Consider the following 20,442-nt stretch of genomic DNA (forward strand, 5'->3'; position numbering starts at 1 on the left):
TTTGAATCTTTTTTTGAGTGAGGGTCACAGAACTAAGATAAGTTTTTTCATCTAAACGTGCAATCTGCTAGGAATAAAGGAGACAGCCTGATGTTACTTTTTGATTCTTTTCAAACTTCATTTAATATTATTATGCTAACGGAAACATGGTATATTGATGACTGTGATTTTGTTTGTACTACCTGGATATAACCATTTTTATTTAAATCTAGATTACGGACGATTGGAGCTGTCTCGTTACAAAGTAATTTTTCTGACCTTGAGGTTGTTCCGGATTACACCATCATGACTCTCGACTATGAGATACTCTGTGTTAGAAGAAAAGACTGCATTTACTCGGTTTTTTATCGTCCACCAGGTGGAAATGTTTCAATCTTTTTTAACTTTTAGAAGAACTTTTTAGTTTTGCAAATGAGGAGAGATGTAAACTTTTTTTTGGTGGAGACCTAAATATAAACTTACTCGACGAATCGCGTGTCAAAGACGACTTTCTTAGTCTACTTACATCAAATAACTTTTGTAATTTTATAAATTCTTCCACTCGTGTCACATCCTCATCGTCCACATTTCTTGATGTTTTTGTGACTAATCAAGAAGTAAGCTCGGTTACTGCTGGCGTTCTGGAATATAGTTTAAGTGATCATCTACCCACATTCATGTAGATAAATAATATAACGAACCAGAAAATTGAGAGTGAGAATGAAAACAGAAGGACTATTAGGATCCGAAGCATAAATTCCGCCACTTTAGAAAAATTTCGTGAAACCATTTCAAATACAAATTGGGACTCGGTTCTTTCCGCTACATCTGCTGATAAAGCGTATAATGAATTTTTAGATATTTTTAAAAAAGATATATGAAAACTCTTTTCCTTATACGCAATCAAAACAAGCTAAAAAGAACCGCAAGCCCTGGGTAACTAGAAAATGCTTAAAATTGCCTAATAAAAAAAATAAACAGTATAGTACCTTTCTTAAAACAAGAACTCCAGAAGATCTTGCTCTTTTCAAAAAATGCAGAAATACAGTGAATAAGGTTCTTCGCCAGTCTAAACATACATATTTTCATAATTTATTTAATGAGACATGTATGAAGAGAACAGATCTTTTATGGAAACAGTTAAACCAAGTGTTAAAACATGGCCCCTTTGAGTCAGCTGTACAAGAAATAACCAAAGGAGGTGTAACATTACAAGGAAAAGCTCTCGCAAAAGCTTTTAATACGTATATAATAAATCTTGTAAGTAGCATACATAGTCCCTTATCAATGGCTTTTATGAAACCTAGAAATCAACACAATGCCTTTTTCTTCCCAACAGACGAACAAGAAGTATTTTCCTCAATGTTATCATTTAAAAACAGTAACTCCTCTGATATAGATGATTTCCAGATCAAACCAATTAAGTATGTATTAGATGTCTTGGCACCAGTTTTAACACATATTGTGAATGCCTTATTGTATAGTGGTGTATTTCCTACAAAAATGCAGATTGCAAAAGTTATTGTTTTGATTAAAGGTGGAAACAAAAACGAATTTTCAAATTATAGACCTACATCAATATTACCTGTGTTTTCTAAATGCCTTGAAAAAATCATTCATAATAGCTAAATAAGTTTCTGTAAAAAATTTGCAATAATTACAGACTCCCAGCTCGGTTTTCGCAAAGGCCGATCAACGGAATTGGCATTGTTACAACAGAAGGAGCTAATTTTAAAGTATTTCGAAGAAAAAGAAAATTTAGGTGTTTTTATAGATTATTCTAAAGCGTTTGATCGTATCGATCATATTACTCTCATAAAAAAACTCGAATTTTATGGAGTCCGTGGTGTAACACTCGATATTATAAAATCATATCTTAATTTTCGGCGGCAATGTGTTGTAATCAATGGTCAAAATTTTACCGTTCAACCTATCCGATCAGGAGTACCACAAGGTAGCATGTTAGGTCCTCTTTTATTTAACTTGTATATAAATGATATTGTTAACATCAGTAGAACCCCCTCTTTCATCATTTATGCTGATGATACTAGCTTATTTTTTCCAGGCATTGAAATACAGGAACTGGTGTATGAAACTAACACCACACTACGGAAGCTATATGAATGGAGTGTAGTAAACTCGTTAGAAATTAATATGAGCAAAAGCAAGGCGCTCCTTTTCAGACCTAAGAATAGAAATGTTAGTTCCAATTTTAATATTGTTCTTGGCCTCTCTCAAATTGAACTCGTTCAAAATGTGAAAACGCTTGGAGTTTATTTTAACAACCACCTGTCTTGGAATACAACACAATACAATACACAATACAATACCATCTAGTAAAATTTCAGTCTTCCTCTGGAATTGATGTGGATAGCTTTATGAGCATTCTGGAGTTTTATTTGGGGTCCACTTTTATAGACTTTGAAGGTGCTCTTTTTATCCAAAAAGAGGGAGTGTGTATCGGGTCTTCAATTGCGCCAGTGTTATCAGAGATTTTTTTAAATGAAATGGATGTTTATGTCGACGCGTTTGTGCGGTCTTTGCCGAGTGGAGCTGTTGTAGTTCGTCGCTATGTAGACGACATTTTGATTTGTTCTTTTGAGGAAGGGTTAGCAGGGACGGTTAAGAAGTGTATAATAGAAAAGTGCCACGATTTGACGTTCACGGAAGGAAGCACTCTTCAGGGCAAGATTCAGTATCTAGACCTCCTACTACACACACAAAAGGGCTTGTGTTGGAGGTTTGGTAAGGAATCGGCAAAACCCTTGTTGGCTGCTGACAGCTGTCACTCGAAGTTAGTCAAGAGGGGTGTAATCGCATCTGTGGTAGATAACGCGTGTAAAAAGTCATGTGTACATCACGTTGGAGAAGCAATAGGGTTGCAAAAGTTGCGTCTTTTGGAAGCGGGCCATCACCAGGATGTGATTTCTAGCGTTATGCTCAAGGTGTTAAGAAAGTTCAGTTCGGCACCGGTAGAAAAACCGGTTGTGAAAAATGTGGTCTGTGTGCCTTACTATCATGGAATACCTCACAATTTGAGGTCAGTGGCCAAGAGGTTCGGAGTAAATTTAGTTTTCAAGGCACAACATAAATTGGAAAGCTTAACCCCCTTTTCGGGTGGTCGTCAGGGTTGCCTAAAGAAACACCAAAACCCTGATTTAACTTGTCAAGTAGGAGTTGTATACGACATTCCGTTGCGGTGTGGATTGTCTTATGTAGGCCAAACTGGTCGCTGTTTGAATGATAGGTTGCTGGAACATAAAAGGGCGGTAAAAGACAATGCGCAGTATTCAGAAATAGCTAAACATGTTGTAGACTGCAATCACTGTCAGCCTGAGTGGGGGGATACCCAGGTATTGCATAAAGAGAAAGAAAATGGTAGGAGAGTTGTGAGGGAGACTTTATGTATTTTGGAGCGTGGCAATTGTGTCAGCACACCGTCCTTGGGTTTCGGAAGTGAACTGAAACGCTTTCTATGTCTCTAATGTTTTTTTTTTTTTTGAGGGGTGTTTGAATGTTAACACCGTGTCTGTTCGATAGGCCTGTTATCAGCTGTGGCTGGTCGGTTCCAAAAAATCTATATTTTTTTTTTTTTTTTTTTTAGGGGGGGGGGTGTTTTCATTGTTAGCAGGGTTTGAGTGCCTGTTTCATGGATTGGAAAGGGGTCAGTTTTTGGTTGGTATGAAAGGAAGGGAGGTAGCATGTGTCATTGGTTCAGTTTGAGATGTCGTTGATGGAGTGGAGAGGAGGTGTGTCGACCTTTGGAGAGGAGGGTTGTTGTGTATATATAAAAGCGGAGGTGTTCAAATAAACTAGAAGCTGTGTTTGAGACTTGTTGTTGTTTTGTCCGTTTTTTTATTTTTCCGTGTCTCCGGTTTACGATGGAAGAACAATACACTATTTATTTTGCGTGCTTACCAACAGCCGGCTGGCCTTTGCGGTAAAGCACAATGTAAGACTTACATTTCCGTTACAAATAATACATTCATAATCAAACCGATTTTAAAATCATGCACATGTGATTTTAAAATCATATTATCAATATAGCTAAAAACCTTTCATAAGTGCTGCGAAAATTGTACCAGTTTAAAAATATGCTGCCTTGTCGTTTAAAATTGCTCATATATAAAGCTCTTTTTGAACCTCTTTTAAATTACTGTAGCTTGGTGTGGAGCACTACAAGCCAGTCCAACCTAAATAAATTACATAATCTTAAAAAAAAGGCTGTCCGCATTATACAAAATGTGTCTTTTGACACACACACTCGTCCTCTGTTTAAAGAGCTGCATCTAGCATTCATTCTTGATTCATATGAGTTTACTCCCCTCACACGATATATATCCACCCTCCGATGTAATGAACCATTTTTACTTGTATTTCAAATTTTACTCCCATTTCTAAACCTTATGACGTTAGGGAAAGGGAGCACTGGAAAATTCCATTAAATCGCACGAACTATGGGTTTCAAATGTTAAGCTATAATCTTCCGCTTGTCTTAAATAAAATTGAAAAACAAAATTTGTCAAACATTGAAAAGCTACATCTAAATGAAATTTGAGAACTTTGTTTTCACAAATAAAAAATAAATTGTGTTTGTGAGCTGTAAATACATCCGTTTTATATATTTTTGTCTCCTGTATACATCCAGTCACTAGATGCTCTCGTTCTTTCGTTCTTTGTGTAAGAGGTCAAATCTTTCCTCCAGGAGCAAATAGAGTATATAAGTGTTTTATTTATTCATTATTTTTTTCAATGTCGCTGTCTGCTTGTTTTCCCCTGGTTGCTGTTGTTTGTTACCGTATGCCAATTGTAAGGCTGCAGAGGCCTTCTCAAGTCAAAACTGTTTTGACTTTTTGCCTCTGCAGCCTACATCACTATCTGATGATGATGTAAATAAAATTGATGGATTGATTGATTGATGTCAGAAAGACGTTCAGCTCTGAATGGCTTTGATCGACAGGATTGTGGGTGGACGTCAATCGTAAATCCCTCGATGTCTACCCACCGCTTTGTTTTTCGATCAGCCAACGAGAGCTTGGCGTTTTGAGATTATCGCAACCCCTGTGCAAAAGGCGGGCGAATTTGCACTCCGCAGAGAAGACTACGAGTGAGGTTGGAAAAACTGATTATTTTCAAACCATGGTGTCGGTGACTATAGATGCTTCGACCTCTAAGGTATTATCTGCGAATAAATAAAAAAAAAAATAACAAAATAGTTCCAACGGTCAATTGACTAATTATTACATCAAATAATGTGCTCTTTATCATAAAAATCAATGAAAGAAAAATTGTTGAAATAAAGTAATAAATAATTAATTATGAAATAAATGAATCAATTAACGAATACAAAAATTATGGCGAAATTGCTGCATATGGGAAACATTGCAGCATCACGCGATAAGACGCCAGGTGACGTCCATTTCCGCACTACATTTAGCGAAGAAAGTGAACTTGTGTGTGAGTCACATGACACGAAGTGATGTGCCGTCATCTTTCCCGCTAAATTTGCGGAAACTGAATTGGCGTTGAGGTCTCGCGAGGTCAATTTTCCGGCTAAATCTAGCGGGGAAACTGAATCTGTTTATAGGTTACGGGACACGAAGTCATTTGATGTCATATTCACAGCTAAATTTAACGGTGAATCTGAATAGGTGTTAAGGTCCCGTCTCGTAAATTCGTCAGCGAAATCTAGCGGGGATAGTGAAGTCATGTGACGTCACGGGCCACGGTTTCACGAAATCCGGAGCAGCTAGCTAAATAACGTTTCACGTTAAGCCCCCGCCCCCCCCCCCCCCCCCCCCCCCCCCCGTTAAGCTCCGACAAAGCCATATATTGAGGCGAGATGTGCAGTCCAGCTGGTCGGTGCACGAGCGGAATAAATAAAGCAGCACAAAAAAGACGCAGGGGCAGGTGGAAGAGAGGAACACACAAACAAAGCGCAGAATCAGCGCTGTTTTTTTGTGCGTCTTCCACTCCGAGTGCCCTTTCTGCACTCTTCTAGGTATTCCCGAAAATGAATTCCAGGCAGACGACATTATATTCCAGCATGGATTTCACACCGAATGGTCGTAGTGTTTTACAGGTGGTAGTTGATCGTTATGAGATGGCGTGAGGGCACCCCGTCACTTGTCTAAACTGCAACCCCACATATAGCTGAAATGTTCTTTTTTAACGTTTTATGTTGAATGGCTATTTTTCTGATTACGTGCCCTCGGTTTGTATATCAAAGGGCTGCGGCTACGCCTGCACATCTATTGGTGGCGGTAAAGGTTGTTCCTTTTATTTCTCACATAGAGCAGGCTTTGCACGAGCCAGGTGCTACGTAGGAAATGAAACCTTGCCATTGAAGGCCACACGCTCGAAAGGGCCGCAATTACTGTGAAACCTCTACCGCGTAAAATACTTACGCCCATTTCGTTCTGGAGTCGGAACAGCACATCTACTTGGTCACTAGTCTCGGGAACAACGGATAAGATGCTGTGCCTGCGGGGAAAGAATAAAATAAATATCAAACAATGGCGGTCTAGATTTACGTCTGCAAGAGAATGGTTGTAGCTGAGAGAAGCGTTGATCCGTGAATGTAACTTGCGTAGATTACTTTGGTATTTCTTCTACCAATGGCAGTCGTACCGTCCGCGGAAAGGAATGCTGATCAGCCTTTTTGGAAGTTCCGAATTGTTGGTGGAAAGACCTGCCATCGGTATAACTCCAGGGCAGTGACCAGAGGGCGCCTCAAACGACTCCTAGTCAGCGCCACTGGTGGCTAAAAGGGGCCACTTTGGACAGGCCGCGCCACTGATCGATTCGGCACGACGCACGAGCGCTGCGTCCCAATTCGGTAGGGCACTCGTTCGTTCGAGCTCGAGGTCGCTTCCAGCGATTACGGCCGCAGAGCGTTTCAGTTTTGCGAACGCATGAGAAGTTGATACCTGTCAAACCAAACTTTACTGCCCGGTTGGTATTAGGGAAAAAAAAAGGGGGGGGGGGGATGGCGTTTTGCACTGCACGCTTTCAAATAGACGCATTTACTTTCGGAAATGGTGTCGACCGCTGGGTGTGCAGGCTTCACGTCTTCTCCCTAAGGTTAGCTAATTTTCCTGCTTTGGGAAAAGGACTCGCCCAGCGGCCACGACACGACAATATTTTTCTAAATCTTTTTGAGAAAAATGGAGAACTTGTATTTGAATAAGATTCGGACGTGTCGTCAGGGCTCCCTCTGTCGCTTCCCTGAGCTCGGTTTAAGAGGCTTATTGTCCGCCAGGCCATTGCCTACTCCCGTATATTGCCGGCGGGGGGGGGGGGGGGGGGGGGGAGCATTTTTATGAGGGCTGTAGTTCTCCGGTGTCTACACTTGGTTCCGCGCACCAAAATGTCAGCCGCGACTATTTTTGCAAGCGGCGAGCGAGGTCAGTTACTGTCATTCCCGCAGTAATGCAGTAGAGGCACACAGATGTGCGCTTTGATTGCGTTCAATTATATGTTGAGTAGGCGACGTATAAGAAAATGGTCTTGTTTCCGATTGGTGTCCGGGCGTACAGTTATACTCTTGTAGAAGCCCCAAACGGGACCATAGGCGTACACCTCTGGCCGACTATGCCAAGTGGCTAAAATCTATTTGTGTTTGTGTTCTTGTCTGTACATATTACTCCCCCTGGAAAAAAAGGCGAACATAAAAATCAATCTAACAGATAATGGGCGGGTTACGATTTCCTGTTTGTTTAGCGGCGGCAAAACCTGAAGGCGCCACCGAGATCGTTGGAGGCGCAAATTAGAGCCTAACGCACGATAGCTGTGGCCCTTGCTTGGATGATGATGATGATGAGGATGCGGCTTGTTCCCTTTGAAACGGGCGAGCGCGAACTAAGTTCGTGCCCAAGCCTGGGAGCGAGGAGGTCTTAATGCCCCCTGAGGTGGATCTTATTCCACCAATCTTCAAGTCACCCTTTAGTGGCCACTACAAGCCTGTGCCGGCCGCTAGAAGGCCCCTTTATCTGCGTAGCTGCAGAGCTTTGTGCATCAGAGTAGTCTGCTTGTTTGCTCCCGATTTCAGTAATTGTGAAGCCAAACGCCTCAGCGAGCATTAAGGGGCTCTGCAGGCGTGGGCACCGGGACGGCTGAAGTACCGCACAATCTAGCACAACGTGCTCCACCGTTTCATCGTAGCCTCCGCAAACCCCACATGCGCTCGAAGTCACCGTAGCATCAAACCGGCGTCTGTAAACTAGTGTCTGGAGGGCCCCGGCGCGCGCCTCAGACAACAAGCGGCTGCTCAGGCTGTTGTCGTACAGCAGTGCTTCCGATGCGATGGTTGTTTTGTGGTTCAGGTACACTTGGAGCGTCGACTTTGTTTTTTCGTCTCGGAGCCCTTGTTGGGCCTTGTTGTCACGGACTTTCTTCTTAAACTCTGACGCCCATTCCCTTTCTGATGACGCTTCAAAGGGGTCAGAAAAAAAGCCATACTTGTGCTCAACTTGACGAAGGCGCTTCTGCCAGCGTGTCCGCAGCCCCGTCAGGTGAGTGTACATAAACAACCTCATGGCCCACCTGCAGCTGTCCATATTGCGAAGACGCCCGTAGTAGGTAATTTTGCTGGTTGCCTCCAGAGCCTCAAAGGAGGACCAGCCCAGCTCTCCCCGAACTGCCTCGTTGGCGACCCCCCCGTGGCAGCCCAATGCCTGGCGTCCAATCTCTCTCTGTCGGCGTTCCATATGGGCTCGGACATCACCGGGAACGCATACTACGGCATTTGCAAATGTCAGTCCAGGTAATGCTACCGCTTTCCAGAGCTCCCGATTGCAGCTCCAAAGGCTTCGCTTCCGGAGAATGTTGGCTCCTCGTGTGGCTGCGTGGCGAAGATAAGTGTGGTGGTCTTGTAGGTAATCTGCTGCATTTGACTCTGTGAAGCCCAGGTACTTATATGAGTCGAGTATTGGCACATCGCATCCGCCGAGGCGAAGGCTGCCGAGTGTTGGCTCGAGGGAGCCTGAAAACACAACCGCCGCTGACTTGCCCGCGTTGAATCTCAAGCCGAGCTCCACAGCCTCATGAGTGCATATGTCAAGAAGTTGTTGCATTTCAGACAATCATGCCGCAGTCAGTACCACATCGTCTGCATAAGTTAGTCCCGGCAGAACCCAGTTGACGGTCTCGCCATGCTCCAGGTGAGTTAGAGAAAAGCCCACCCCTGATCGGATGAGCTGCCTCTCTAGAGTGGTCACGTAGAGCATATATAAGAGCGGAGATATTGGGCATCCTTGCCGCAAGCCCCTCGTCACCAGCACCTCCTCAGACGTACCCTCACCGAGTTGGGTTCTAACCGTGTTACCACCGTAAAGACGGTAGATGAGCGCTGTCCACTCCGGTCGCATGTTAAGATCCTGGAGTTGACGAACGAGCCGGGCATGTGGGACGCTATCGTAGGCCTTCGCGATGTCTAGAAAGCAACAGATAAGATTCGTTTTTTTCCCTTCGGGCCACCTCAATACATTGTGTAAGAGTATACAGGTGATCTTCAAATCGGCGCCCCCGTCGGAAGCCTCCTTGGAGTTCCGTCAGTAAACCCTCTTCCTCCGCCCATGCGGTCATGTGCTCCTTCATGATGTAAGCGAAAGTCCTATACACCGTACTTGTTACGGTCAGGGGTCTGTAGTGTCGAAGATAATGACGATCACATCCTTTTTTAGGAATCAGTACGACCCGACCACCCCTCCAGTCTCGAGGAATCCCTTCTGTCCCAGACAGAATGTTCTCGAAGATGTCCGCCAGCTGACCTCTGGACTCCCTCCCCAACGCCTTAAGCACACTTGCCGGAATCTTGTCTAAGCCTTTGGCGGTGTGGTTCTTAATATGCGCCAATGCGCGTATAAGGGACACCCTCCCGATTGTTACACAGGTAGCCTCATCCGGCGTCAAGGCCGTACCTTCCGTCGGGCTTAAATCCTGTTGCGGCGCCGCTTCCGGAGGTGAGAACACCTCTACCAAACGATCTGTAAGACATTGTCCCAGTCGCTCTGTTGGCTGCCCTGTGTTTTCGTCCAGGATAGTGAGGCACTTCTCTCTTCCGTTGAGAGTTCCTAGGTACCTCAAGAAATTCCTAGGTGGATCTCTTCCGCTTGCACTGATTTCTCTCATTGTGACCATAACAGACTGAGCCATTTTCTCTTGAACAAGTTGCTTTGCGGCTTGCTTCTGGAGTTGGTACGCATGACACTTTAAAGGAACTTGGTCACTGTGGCCACCAAGACGGAGCGTGCGGTGCTCCCTGTTCAGCTCTTGTCGCAATCTGATAGCGCCTTGTACTTCAGCGTCCCACCATCGCTTTGTTTGTCATCGTCCACCTCGTTCTCTTGTAGAATGCTGCTTGATGAGGCGCTTTAATTCGTACACATATTCTGCGTATCCAGACGCACTCACCTTCTTGCTGCTGTTCTCGAACCCCTCCACAACTTTCTCAGCTGCCGCTGGGGACAGCCGGAAACCGCCTGTCCGAGGGGGCTTTTGTTTTCTTGGTTGTCGTGTTGCCTTTGAGAACTGTACCCTTATTCGGTTGTGGTCGCTCCCAACACTGTGGTCACCAGCGTCATCGATGTCTGCGTGGACAAGGTGGCGGGCCAGCTTCTGTGAAATCAAGGCATAGTCAATGCAAGTTTTACTTCCACGGGCACTCCACGTATATTGCCCTTCACATGAGACTCTAAGGTTGACTATCTCCAGAGCGTTATCTTCGGCCATCTGCATCATCATTCGTCCATTCTCGTCCTCCAGTCCATCCAGTTCATGCAGGTGTCCGTTGATGTCCCCAATAATAAGAATCTCTCTTGTAGCAGCATGGGCCTTCGCATCGGTTGTAACACAAGCCATTAAACGCTGGTTCTCTTCTCTGCGCGCAGTTCCTACCGACAGGTACACTATGCAAACAGCTACAGGGATACATATTATCTCCTCTGTCACCCAAATATGGTCCCAGCACTCTCGTGGCTCCTTCTGCCATACTGATGTGTTGCGCCACACCACGCCCACTCCTCCACCTCGGCGCTGACCTTCAACACGACTGTGTCCAGCCCAGCACCAATTTTCGTTGGTTGGAGCTTCTTCTAGATCACGTAGGTGCGTCTCGGCTACTCCAAAAAATATCATTTTTTCGTCCTCCAACTGGCTGAACAACTCTTCCCATTTTTGCTGCCGTCGGGCGCCTTGGAGATTGAGAAATCCTACCACCTCTGTCGGTCGTCTGCTGCGTCTACGTCGCCTTCGTCTTTTTTTTTTTAATACAACTGATTTTAAATTTTGCCCGCTTACCCCTGACCCCCCTCACTGAAAGCGCTTTTAAACCCCTTGCCGTTGACAGTGGTAGCCCAGCTGCTGGTTCACCATCTCGGTCACGATTGCACGCAGATCGCGGAGAGGGAGGGAGGCACCACATGTGTATACAACTGGGCCACATGTGCTGTCTTTGGGGAGGTCCAAGGTCCCGAGGAAGGCACCGGGCGTCCCCTGCTTGAATCTGTCTGGTGCTGAGAGTGGAGTGGGGGCATCTCGGGAGGGCCATCCGAACGCTGCAAGATTGCTGTGTGCGGCCTGTGTGGACCTCAGTGGTTATAACCCTGGAACTCCAGTCGCCGGTGGCAGGTGTATGTTCGAGTCTACGTAACGAACTTGCTGCTCGAGCCCGGGTGGCGGAGTGTAGTTTACCACAGCAGGATAAGGCAGCTGTTGTCTCACCTCCGCGTCTTTGGGGTGTGGAAAGGGATTGTCTGTTACAGTGTTCCCGTAGGGCCGCACTTGCGGGAAACTTTGTTGGGGCCTTTTTGTGTATGGATGAGCCCTGGAATCTGGCCGAAAGGAATGTCTTGATGGCTTGAGCAGGCGAAATGCAGTCGTCCGGTGGCTCTTTCGGTGAGCATCGTTGAAGCCAAAAGGAGGTTTCGTCCTCCGTTCTTCGCGGTTCCATTCGTAGCGCCGCTCCAAGTTTTCTGGCGCTTTCCACGATTGGCTTGCTGTTCCTCCAACACCTCCCTGTACATTGCCTTCTAAAAAACGCCTTGCCACTTGTGCCAGTTGTTGGGACACCACACAAGCACCCATTTCTCCGTAGTGCACGTCACCTTTGTCCAGAGTGTTAGGAGAAAGGTTATGTTTTTTTTTGGCGTACTTCAAACATAGCATGCCGCCTCTGTATTTTTTTCACATTTTTTGTTTGAATATTTCTTTGACTGCCCTTCGCTGTCTTTGTCGTCTTCAACTCAGTATTTGAGGCATGTGGCCTTCAAGTACGGTACACGCTGACTGGTTCTCTCCCATGTTAGTCCTTTGGTAGTGTGCATCATCTTCTGTTAATAGAGTAATTTTTCAGTTGTGTTGTTTGCGATAGAAAGTCAAGACAAAATGACACTAAGATAATTTCTTGTACTGTCTCTCTTTCCTTAGCGCGGCTTCTGATGACCACATTTGTAGTATCTTTTGTGCAGATCACGACAAGTTGAACGCACCTTTCCTTTCTTTACGACTGGGAGAGAAGTTTACTTTTTGTTTGCTGCAGGATATGCACGGGCGGCCAAATTCTAAGGCAGGGTTATGATCCGGGAACCGAACCGATATTTCGCACGCATGACTGAACTGGGTCCGAACCGGAACAAAGTAAAAGCTAGAAGCTACTAAACTCGAACCCCAACTCAACGGGAATGATGAATGTTTCGACACTCTGTTCTTTTAGGCCCTGAGTAACAAAAATAAAATTAGAAAGAATAGTTACAGTAAAAAAAGCTAATAACTGCCCGCGGTATAACTAATTCTTTAGCCGCATCTAGGTGATATTAAGCTCTTCTATTGTTCCGTACGAGTCGCTTCTAGAGCAGCACACTTACCCGGTGTAGTCCACTTTTTTGTCAACATCGGTGACTGGGACCGCTGTGGTCGATCCTACGCCGCACGAACCTATCACCAAGATCACGAGCCAATTCATGGCGAACCTTCCCGTTTCCCACTGCACGGCGGCTCTCGCACAAATTTCAGTAAGGAGAAGCAGATGCAGTGGGCCTTCGCACTTGTATCTAGGATTTGTCCCTGGAGCAGCCGTAGTGTAGACACTGCCCTTCTTGTGTCTCCGGGAATGAAGTTAAAAGTCAAACGATAAATGGTGGGTGATACGCTCTGAGTCTATACGCCCGTATGACGCACTGGCAGTACCGGTGGGAACAAAAAGTACACGAGTGCATGCTTTTGTTCGGTAAAGCGAGCGTGTCGTAATTATCCTCCTCCAAATAGAAAGAATATGAAAAAGAACGAAGGACGTTCACAGACACTGTTTCTGGGTGGTTGTCTGTAAAGGTCCCGCGTGTCTTCATTCTTTCCATTTTAAGTACTTTTGTTGTTCATTTATAAGCTATATGCTGCTGCACTCGTCATATTAACGGAGCGGTGTACAGCAAGTGTCATCTGTTGAAAAAGCCGCAGGTAGACCAAACCATTTGCAGAACGTCAGGTACCTCATGACCTCATACACTAGAACATTTTGAGCCTAACTTTTAACAACTGGCAAACCAGGTGCACGAAAGAGATTGAATGTTGTTTTCAAAAATGTTTCAGAAAAGAGATCGGTGCGTACGCATGCGGCACTGAGCCCGCCTACACACACATTTGATTCAGCTGCAAACATTAAAAGGAAAGTATCTGTAAACGAGGATTCCCCTACGCCACTTCAGCCACTGTCCTAAAAAGGCGTTTGTTTTTATCCTTCCAAACATGTTCGCGAGCGTGCATGTAAACGAAAAACAAAAACAAAAGGCAGAAAACAAAAAACAAAAAAAAACATAAAAGGCTTATGTAAATGTTAGTTTTCGCAAGCGTGGTCAGAGATCAACGTTGTTTCAGAGGACTTGGCTGTGGAAGTGGTGCGCTCTGCAGCCGCCTTGAAAATCGCCAGTGTTGAAATGCTGAGACATGGACCTTTTAGAGTCGAATGGACATAAAGTATGTACTATAGACAGTCTTTCTTGTCAGTCGCCGTAGTAACTTACAGCTGAAGAAAAGCAGGGATAGCAAGTCACCTCGCAGCCAATGAGAATGCTCCATTGGCAGATAAGAACGCGAACCACAAAGCGAGAAACGTGAGCATTATAGGCCCTGCACTGTTTAAGGTATCAGTGGCTATGGGAAGTCTACACACGCGGCCATCATCCCGAGATAGGGGTACAGCAATTTATCGTCTGTCATGAACAACAGTTCGACGACGGAGCCATAGAGTGCCCGGTCGCGGATTTGGAGCTCGAGGATCTGGTAGCACAGAGCATCAAAGAGCCATTTATCGGGGAACCTGGACGCAGAGCTTTTGAAGCGGCGAGGACCCCAACACACTTGTTCGCTCGGGAAAAGTGTGTTTCGGCGTCTCGCCGCAGCGGGGCGTCCGCCACGTGGCTCTCCTCTCATCCGCTGTCCACCACTCTACCTTTACCATTTCGGCGGCCGCTTCTTGTGGCGATCTGCCAAGCTTTGTCAGTATACAGGAGGCTATAGATATAGCTAAACATTCGGTAGAAGCTTCACCTCCAGTACGCGCTCAGTGCTTTCCGCAGGGCAGGACTTCGGCTGAGCGTGCACCTACGTGTTATCAAAGGCAGAAAGCTCGCAATGGGGGCGGGTCATCTAATCAATTCATAGCCTGTCCCTGACGATAGTTCTGGTTGATAAGTAATATTTTTTTCTTATTTCATTTCTTTTCATTTATTGGTACCCTCGACGACCGAAGGCATTACAGAGGGGGTGGGATCATACCGTAGGACTTAAATATACACTAAAATCACGAATCAAGTTCTAGTAGTGCGGATACAGCTTTTTTAAGTTAACAGGACTGCGATGGATGTGGAAAGGTGATTCCTTCTCCTCGCGTGTGCTTTCGTGTCGGAGTTCTCACGCAAAAGAAGACTTCAGAAGATTGAAGCGAACAGTACAAACACCACACATACAACATACAGCACAACATTCATTTCAATAAAGAATAGACAGAAAACAAGCATCCTAATCATATAATGAATGATAAGGAGCTCCTGAAATCAATGCGAAGCTCGTAGCGCTCACCGCATACGTTGCCGGTGAAGATTACTGTTGCTCAAGCTGCCGCGGCGACGGCAGCTTGCGACGTGGGGAGTAACGTCACTAGCCTTTCATATATAAAAGAACCCGCCTATAGCCCGTTTCATCTTACGTCCGTACGCAGCGGATGCTACGAGCTATCTTAGCCAATTCCATTTTGTGGACGTGGCCCGTGATACGCTTTCCGCGCATCGCTGTGCCCCCTCTCTAAGGTCACGTGACACTCACACGGCCTCCGATTGGCTCCAATGGCTCGTAACATCCGCTGCGCTTAAACGTCAGATGAAACGGAGTGTAGCAACTGATCTCATTGTTTTCGGTTGCACGTCAAAAGATCCCCAGGTGGTCGAAATTAATCCTCAGTCCTCCGCTGGGGCGTGCCAGATGCCCGTCGTAGGTTTGGCACGTAAAACCCCCAAATTTGACTTTTTGATCTCATTGTTGCTGCAGCACCGCGATGATTAGGCCACGCATAGTTAGGACTCTCGAGGAGCAGCGTGAATACTAGGAGCGGCAAAATGGAAAGGGAACGGCAATACGACCAGCGGAGGCGTGCTGCAACCGGCGGCGGCATTTCGTATAGTGCAGTTGGCAATAGTTACAGGTGACAGCTTCGCTGACCGCCCACCTCTACAGCGTGAATTGAAGCCGCAACGTTTTTTTTTCTGCGGTTACGTTTGCTGCGATTCTCTTAGTCTTTTTTTTTTTCTTGTAATGAATTGCAAGTTTTCTGTTATACGCTCCCGAAAAAGCTAAAAATTATTGAGTTGAGTTTTTTTTACGTAAAAAATCGCTCGGTCTGCACGTACGCCATTCTTCTATGTTGCACCGACGTTGGACACTTTTTGATTCTTTAACAACTACAAAAATTGCCAAGATACCAGAAGGATTAGAATGTCAAAGCACTCAGCGACGTTTTGAGTGCCTAGCTGTCGAGAGTGCCTCGTTTCCTGTGTACGGGTTGTTACGATCCGGGTTTGCCGCGCCATAGACGACTGTGTTCTGCCGTTCTGTAGTGGCGTCATCTAGCCACGACAACGCACCCACCCCCTCCCCCCTTCAGAGTTTACCCAAGTGTGCTTTAAAAAAAAAACGTACTACGAACAGAAGGCTATCCAATCTGTCATATTTTTGTTTCTAGATTGGGTTTTGTTTCTAGATTGGGGCTTTTACTAGTCCAGCATGTGACTATTTATTTATTCTATTTTATCTCTCTTTCTTTCTCTGTTTCTCTCTCGCTTTCTGTGTGACGAGCTTGAACATATTTATCCATTCTTGATTTCGTAATAAAAAGCTAAAAAAAAGTGACTGTAAATAGCGCAAGTCATGTACCACTCTAATCGCATGCGATGAGGCCCAGACGTTCGCTGTGCCTCCGCTAAGTGTAACCAAAACGTCTCGCTCCGTTACGGAAAATTGAGCTTCGTAAATTTTTTAAATTTTTTCGAAGCACCAGGAGGATCTTTTCGGAAACGTGTGCCTTGTGCCCAAGAAGGTTTTCAAAACGGCGGTACACGGTTGCGCTTCTTTCGCGGTCACCTACCAAAGCTGGCTTCCAAATATGATGCAGAAATTTGCTCCCGTGTCCAGCTGGTACTTTACGGACGTGCCTTCACTCTCGATCGTGTCTTGAAAGCGACTTTCTCGAGATGCTGCGTCTACTGGAAACGCCTATATACAATAGTGCTCGTCTTCGCTAGCCACCAGGAGACGAAGGTATTTCTTTTTGCGTTTTTCCCTCATTTTCGCTTAAACGTTAATGCAGACTGTCGCAAAAGGGTAACGCTTTCCGCTTCTCTTAAAAGTTTTGCCAAACTCCAGGCATGCGGCGCCGCGATGTTTTATGTATTCGTACTTCAATTTTTTTAATGTAATTTTTCTACTACTTTTGGGATGCAGCAATTGATTACTGTAATCAGTTACATCTTCTAGCAAAGTGTTTGTAATTGTAATCGGTTACTTTTTTACTTTTTTTAAATAACACGTACACGACTAGTTTAGAAGCGGTTTTGTGGATACTTTCCATTTTACCTTTGTTTCTTCTTGACCTTCCTATTTTTTTTTATAATATAAAGATACAGGTGCTTTTCCTCTGCTTTGATCAGGGGGACAAAGTACTCGCTCGTTTAGAGCGCAGCTCTTAGGCGGCTTATCCGCGTGTAACAGCGTCGGCGTAACCGCGCGCGTTGCATTATGGGACGTCAAAGACATATGCACAAATTCAATTTCCAGCTAAATTTAGCGAAGAAACTGAATTGGTGTGTAGGACTGTGACATCCCAGAGTGCAACACTGCGCAGTCGGTTTCCCCGCTAAATTTAGCCGTAAAACTTGTGTCACATGACCTGGACACAAATTAAGTTTCCCGCTAAATGAAACGAGGATTTGAATTGGTGTTGAGGACACGTCACGCCAGTTTTCCCGCTAAGTCTAGCGGAGAAACTGAATTTGTTCATGGGTGACGTGACACGGAGTCACTTGACGCCATTTTCTCGGTTAAATTTAGCGGCGAAACTGAATTGGTGCTGAGGTCACGTGGCGTCGATTTTCCAGCTAAATTCAGTGGGGAAAGTGGGGGAAGAGGCGGTGGTGTGGAGGACGAGGAGGGAAGGGTACGGAGGAGGAGGAGGGGAGGGTACAGAGGAGGAGGAAAGGCTACAGAAGAAGAGGAGGGGGAGAGTACGGAAGATGAGAAGGGGAGGATACGGAGTGTTACATATGGGACCGGGACGCATTTCTGGCAAAGCACTTTATTGCGAGGTGCAACACGACCAACTGCTGTCCGGCACATCAAATCGGGGCTCAATATATACAGATAGGATACACCGGACGCAGGCGCACAATACTCTGACGTGAGACATAAAAGTGCATACTTCATGGCATGCAGTTATCAGATACACGCAAATACGACACTCTCTCCCCAACTAATATTGAAAACACTATAAAAAAATTATCAGACCGGAAACGATCAGGAGGTCGCCTCTCTCTTGTGCTCTTCCGTATGACACTAGGATTTTCCTTACTGGTAGGCACCCTACTCGGGTGGCGTTCTGGCTGTGGAGGTAGACAACCGCTGCGGTTTCCAGCAGCAGGTGTGGCGACTATGTCTGCGGCATGCGGCATGTCCAACTCGGGACTGCCCTCCGGCTGCTCCGAACTTTTAATGGACGATCGTCGCAAATGATCAGCATGCACAAACTTTACTTTGTTTCCGACGACAACCAGGTATGTGGATGGCGACTTCACGTTAGTCACTTTACAGGGCAACCATTTCACCACATCACCCCGCAAAGAACGTACAAATACACAATCACCCACCCCAAAAGATCTCGGCTCAGATCTTCGCTCATCGGCACACATTTTCACTTCATTGTACTTTTTTATATTCGGCCGTAGCAACGATAAGCGAGCTCGCAGTTTACACCTTAGGAATAAATTTGCGGGTGTCTTTCCCGTGAACGTGTGCGGTGTTGTGCGATATAAAAACACCAAATTATCAATTCTATCTTGTAGTGCCCTAGTATTTCCTCTCTCTTTGTCGTCGAGCAACTGTTTCAGGAGCGTTGTCTTTGTTGTTTGTACAGCACGTTCTGCCACCCCGTTGGATCGCGGGTGATAAGGCGGCATGAGCTTGCGCTTGACACCGTTCGCTTTCAAAAAGTCTTGAAATTTTGTGGCTCGGAGCTACGGACCGTTATCAGTCACTACTTCCAATGGCAACCCATGCGATTCAAACAAAGAACGGACAATTTCAATTGTCTTGCATGCGGTCGTCGAGTGCATTATCTTGACTTCCAACCACTTGGAGAAAGTATCGATCGCCAGGAGAAACGACCAGCTTTGATCCAGTTATATAACTGCATATTCTCAGGTAGCATTATTCCTAAAAAAACTTAAGATAGCTGTTCGGCTAACATAGAAGAAGGGTGAGAAAAATATATAACTTAATTATAGACCTGTGTGTATAATCTCGGTAGTTAATTATTTAAATCAATAAACTCCTTCGACGATTTATTGCAAACATAATAAATTGATTGACACGAGTATGGTTTCAGAGAAGAAATGGGAACTTCAGATCTGCTGAAGAATTTGTCTGATTATGCATACGAATACCTTGACTGTACAAAATGTGTGTCTGCTGTTTTTATAGATTTTACAAGGGCGTTTGAACCGATACATTACTCTATTTTATTAGATCGATTGTACAACGTAGGGAGTCGGGGAAAAAACAAGACATGTTACAAAATCATCTTTTAGACAGATATCATATAGTGCGACTGCGATCAAAATATAGTAGGACAATTAGGGTAAAACGAGGAATACCGCAAAATACAGTCCCAGTTCCTGTACTGTTCAATTTGTACGTCAATGAGATTGCTCAGGTAAAACTGACAAGCAAATCATTCCAGTTCGCAGATGATACAGTCATTGTATGCAACCACATAAAGTGATGAAGTCACCGTAGCAGAAGTACAAGAAGACGTTCACTATATTTTTCAGTGGTACTGTGAAAATAAAATTATCGTAAAGATTTAAAAAAAGTGCTTAGAGATCCTAGAAAAATACCGTTAGTTTAACTACCCATTAAACTGCGACATAAAAATTGTACTAACTCTTCATGCCTAGCGATTGAATATGCCAGAAATGTAAGATAGTTTTGAATGCATGTAGACCAAGATTTTAAATGGAACTTTCACATAAAACAAGTATGCAAAATATTAAGGACACTGATGACCTATATGTTTCTCATTCAATATATGTTCCCCCATCTATACTTAAAACCATTTATAAATCATTAGGAAAATTGATAATAAAACATAGAATAACTGCCTATGGGCAGTATGTAGTAAATACCCCCAAATAAAAGTTGAAAGTCTTCCAAAACGAAATGTTCAGAAGAGTTGGTTTCCAAATAGAAAAGAAAATGATTAAATAGATGATGTACATAAAGAAATAGGCGTATTTTAGTTTAGTAATTATTTGAAATACGACATAATCAAACAAAAATTAAGCAATTACCACAAAGTAGAAATGGTTAAAGAAAAAAATTAGGACCAAATAGGAAATATTTTGAACCATTAATAAAGACAAAGTATGGAGAGGATAGAAGCAAATACTATATTTCAAAACGTTTTCACTGAGCACCTTAAGAGCAGATCGAGGGCAAAATTCCGCATGCAGTGAAATGAAATATAGCAAGAATATGAATCAATGAACAGGGGAAGTAAAAAAAGTGACATTAATAAAAAGCGTACGACCATAACCACTGTATAAATTGTATTGATTATTAAAACAACACTTTGAGATGTGTTAGTCAATAACATTGTGTACATAATAGTGGCCCGTTCCACCTGTTATGGTGTACCGGTGTTTGAAC

The 20,442-nt window shown here is 44.5% G+C and overlaps 1 protein-coding gene across 1 annotated transcript in view; it reads right to left on the reverse strand.

The window, feature by feature from the left end:
* The window catches only part of LOC115321551 (zinc carboxypeptidase-like), a 49,080-nt gene extending 35,887 nt beyond the window's left edge, over positions 1-13,193 (reverse strand). Inside the window, exons 1-3 of the mRNA XM_040222185.3 lie at positions 13,165-13,193; positions 12,843-13,079; positions 6,387-6,462 (exon numbers count right to left, since the gene is read on the reverse strand). Of these exons, the coding sequence (XP_040078119.1) occupies positions 6,387-6,462; positions 12,843-13,079; positions 13,165-13,193 (342 nt within the window). The remainder of the gene's footprint in view (positions 1-6,386; positions 6,463-12,842; positions 13,080-13,164) is intronic.
* Between the last annotated feature and the right edge of the window lie 7,249 nt (positions 13,194-20,442).

This window comes from Ixodes scapularis, unplaced genomic scaffold (genome assembly GCF_016920785.2).
Source record: "Ixodes scapularis isolate PalLabHiFi unplaced genomic scaffold, ASM1692078v2 PGA_scaffold1__304_contigs__length_218370807, whole genome shotgun sequence".
In the NCBI taxonomy this organism is placed as follows: Eukaryota; Metazoa; Arthropoda; class Arachnida; order Ixodida; family Ixodidae; genus Ixodes; species Ixodes scapularis.